We start from the raw sequence: 1,846 nt of genomic DNA, 5'->3' as shown, positions 1-1,846 counted from the left end.
GCACCGTCCGCGGAACACCGAACTGCCAGTACTTGGTGTCGGTTCTGCCCATTCCAGATTTCTGCTAGTCTGGAATCGGCTGGATTTCCCCTCTACTACTGTTTTGTACTAATGCTTCGCTTATAGTCGAGACTTCATGTTTTGATGGTTCATTATAATGTTTCGAGGCGTCGTTTCGTACTTCCACGACATTACGGTGTTTCGAAACATTTTAACTGTTGTTTTGGGCTTCAGCGCAGTGTTTCAAAGCTTTATTACGATGTTTTAGTCATGTGTAATGATTCTCGCTTCGACTTCACATTACTCAACAGCTATCCTAAAAGTCTGAATGATATATGAGTCACGTAAAGGAAAGTGATAATGCCTCAGGCAAAACTACGACTCATGTCAGGACTTCAATACTCCTTTTCAGTTTAATCTCTTTCTCTTTCTGTCTATTTGTCTGCCTGTCCATCTGTTTATTTCCTTGTCAGTCTGCCTGTCTGTCTCTGTCTCTGTGTCTCCCCCCCTCCTCTCTCTCCCTTCCCTCTCTCTCTTTCTCTCTCTCTTTGTCTCTCCTCCTCGCCCCTCTCTCTCTCCGTTTCTCCCCCCCCCCCCATGTCTTTCAACGTGTGTGTGTCTCTCTCTTTACATGTATATGTATATACACATATACATATATATACATATATATGCACTTATATATGTATGTATGTATGTGTGTATGATATCTCTCTCTCTCATAATATATACATATACAAACACACACACACACGCACGCATGTATTTATATATATATATATATTATAATATATAATATATATACATATATATATATATATCATATATTATAATTCATATATATAAACATATATATAAAACATATATATATATATATATATATATATATATGTGTGTTGTGTTGCGTATGTACTTTGCATGTTAGCTTAAAGTAAGCAATAAAAAGATATCTTCCAATAAAAATGATCAGTCATATATCTTTTTCTTCCCGCCCACTGCTGTTCCGCATACTCCGTCGCAAGCCCTCCATGCAGCGAGGCCTCTTGCGCCCGCCCATCAAGCACGCGAAACAAAGCACTGAACCGTGAACTCTTTCATTCTGGACTCGAGATACAAGGCTCCCGTTATATATATGTATAAACGGGAACACTGAATTAGATGTATATAGTCACAGATTGAAATGACGTGTAATTTGTGAAACAAAATGAGGGGAGAATAAGCTAGGGAAAGGGGTAGGGGACTAGGAAAAGCGGGAAGAGATTAGGGGAAGCCGGAGAGATTAGGGGAAGGGGGAGGGGGCTAGGGAAAGGAGGGGTGGACTAGGGAAAAGGGGAGGGGACAAGGGAAAAGGAGAGGGAACAAGGGAAGGGGGGCGGACTAGGGAAAGGGGAAGGAGGAAGTTGGGGGCTATGGGCTAAGGGAATGGGGAAGGGCCTAGGGGAATGGGGAGGAGACTAGGGAAAAGGAGAAGGCTGTAGACCTGGGGGGAGAAGAAACAAGGAGAGGATAGGGGACTAAAGATGGGGGTGGGGGCTGGGTAGGGAACGAGAAAGCTCTTATAAGAAAAGGGAAAATGGGTAAAAGGTATGAATAAATGGGCACAGCAAGGCAGAATGAAAGCGGAATTAAAGAAGAAGCCAGCTAAGGCAGTAGCTACTAGTATGAGACCAGCGGGCTGAGGAACAGTCAAGGTTAACCAGTCCCCAGGTACAAAGTCCCTCGGGGACTGAATGCAACACGAACAAAACTGTAATCCGAAAACGTACAGTTAACATATTCCTCTCTTCTCTCTCTCTCTCTGTTTCTCTCTTACTTTTTCGGTCTCTCTCTCCCTTTCTCTTACTCT

At 42.8% G+C, this 1,846-nt stretch overlaps 1 protein-coding gene across 2 annotated transcripts in view; it reads left to right on the top strand.

The window, feature by feature from the left end:
* Positions 1-540, top strand: part of LOC119568119 — a 1,725-nt gene extending 1,185 nt beyond the window's left edge. For both annotated transcript variants that reach the window (XM_037916516.1, XM_037916515.1), the window contains exon 3: positions 1-540. This exon is cut by the window's left edge and continues 84 nt beyond it. In XM_037916516.1, coding sequence (XP_037772444.1) covers positions 1-68 — 68 coding nt within the window. In that variant the 3' untranslated portion in view covers positions 69-540.
* The last annotated feature ends 1,306 nt before the right edge of the window (positions 541-1,846 follow it).

Source organism: Penaeus monodon, chromosome 43 (assembly GCF_015228065.2).
Source record: "Penaeus monodon isolate SGIC_2016 chromosome 43, NSTDA_Pmon_1, whole genome shotgun sequence".
Lineage (NCBI taxonomy): Eukaryota > Metazoa > Arthropoda > Malacostraca > Decapoda > Penaeidae > Penaeus > Penaeus monodon.
The sequence above is the reverse complement of the archived record's forward strand: the minus strand, read 5'-3'. Positions and strand labels throughout refer to the sequence as shown.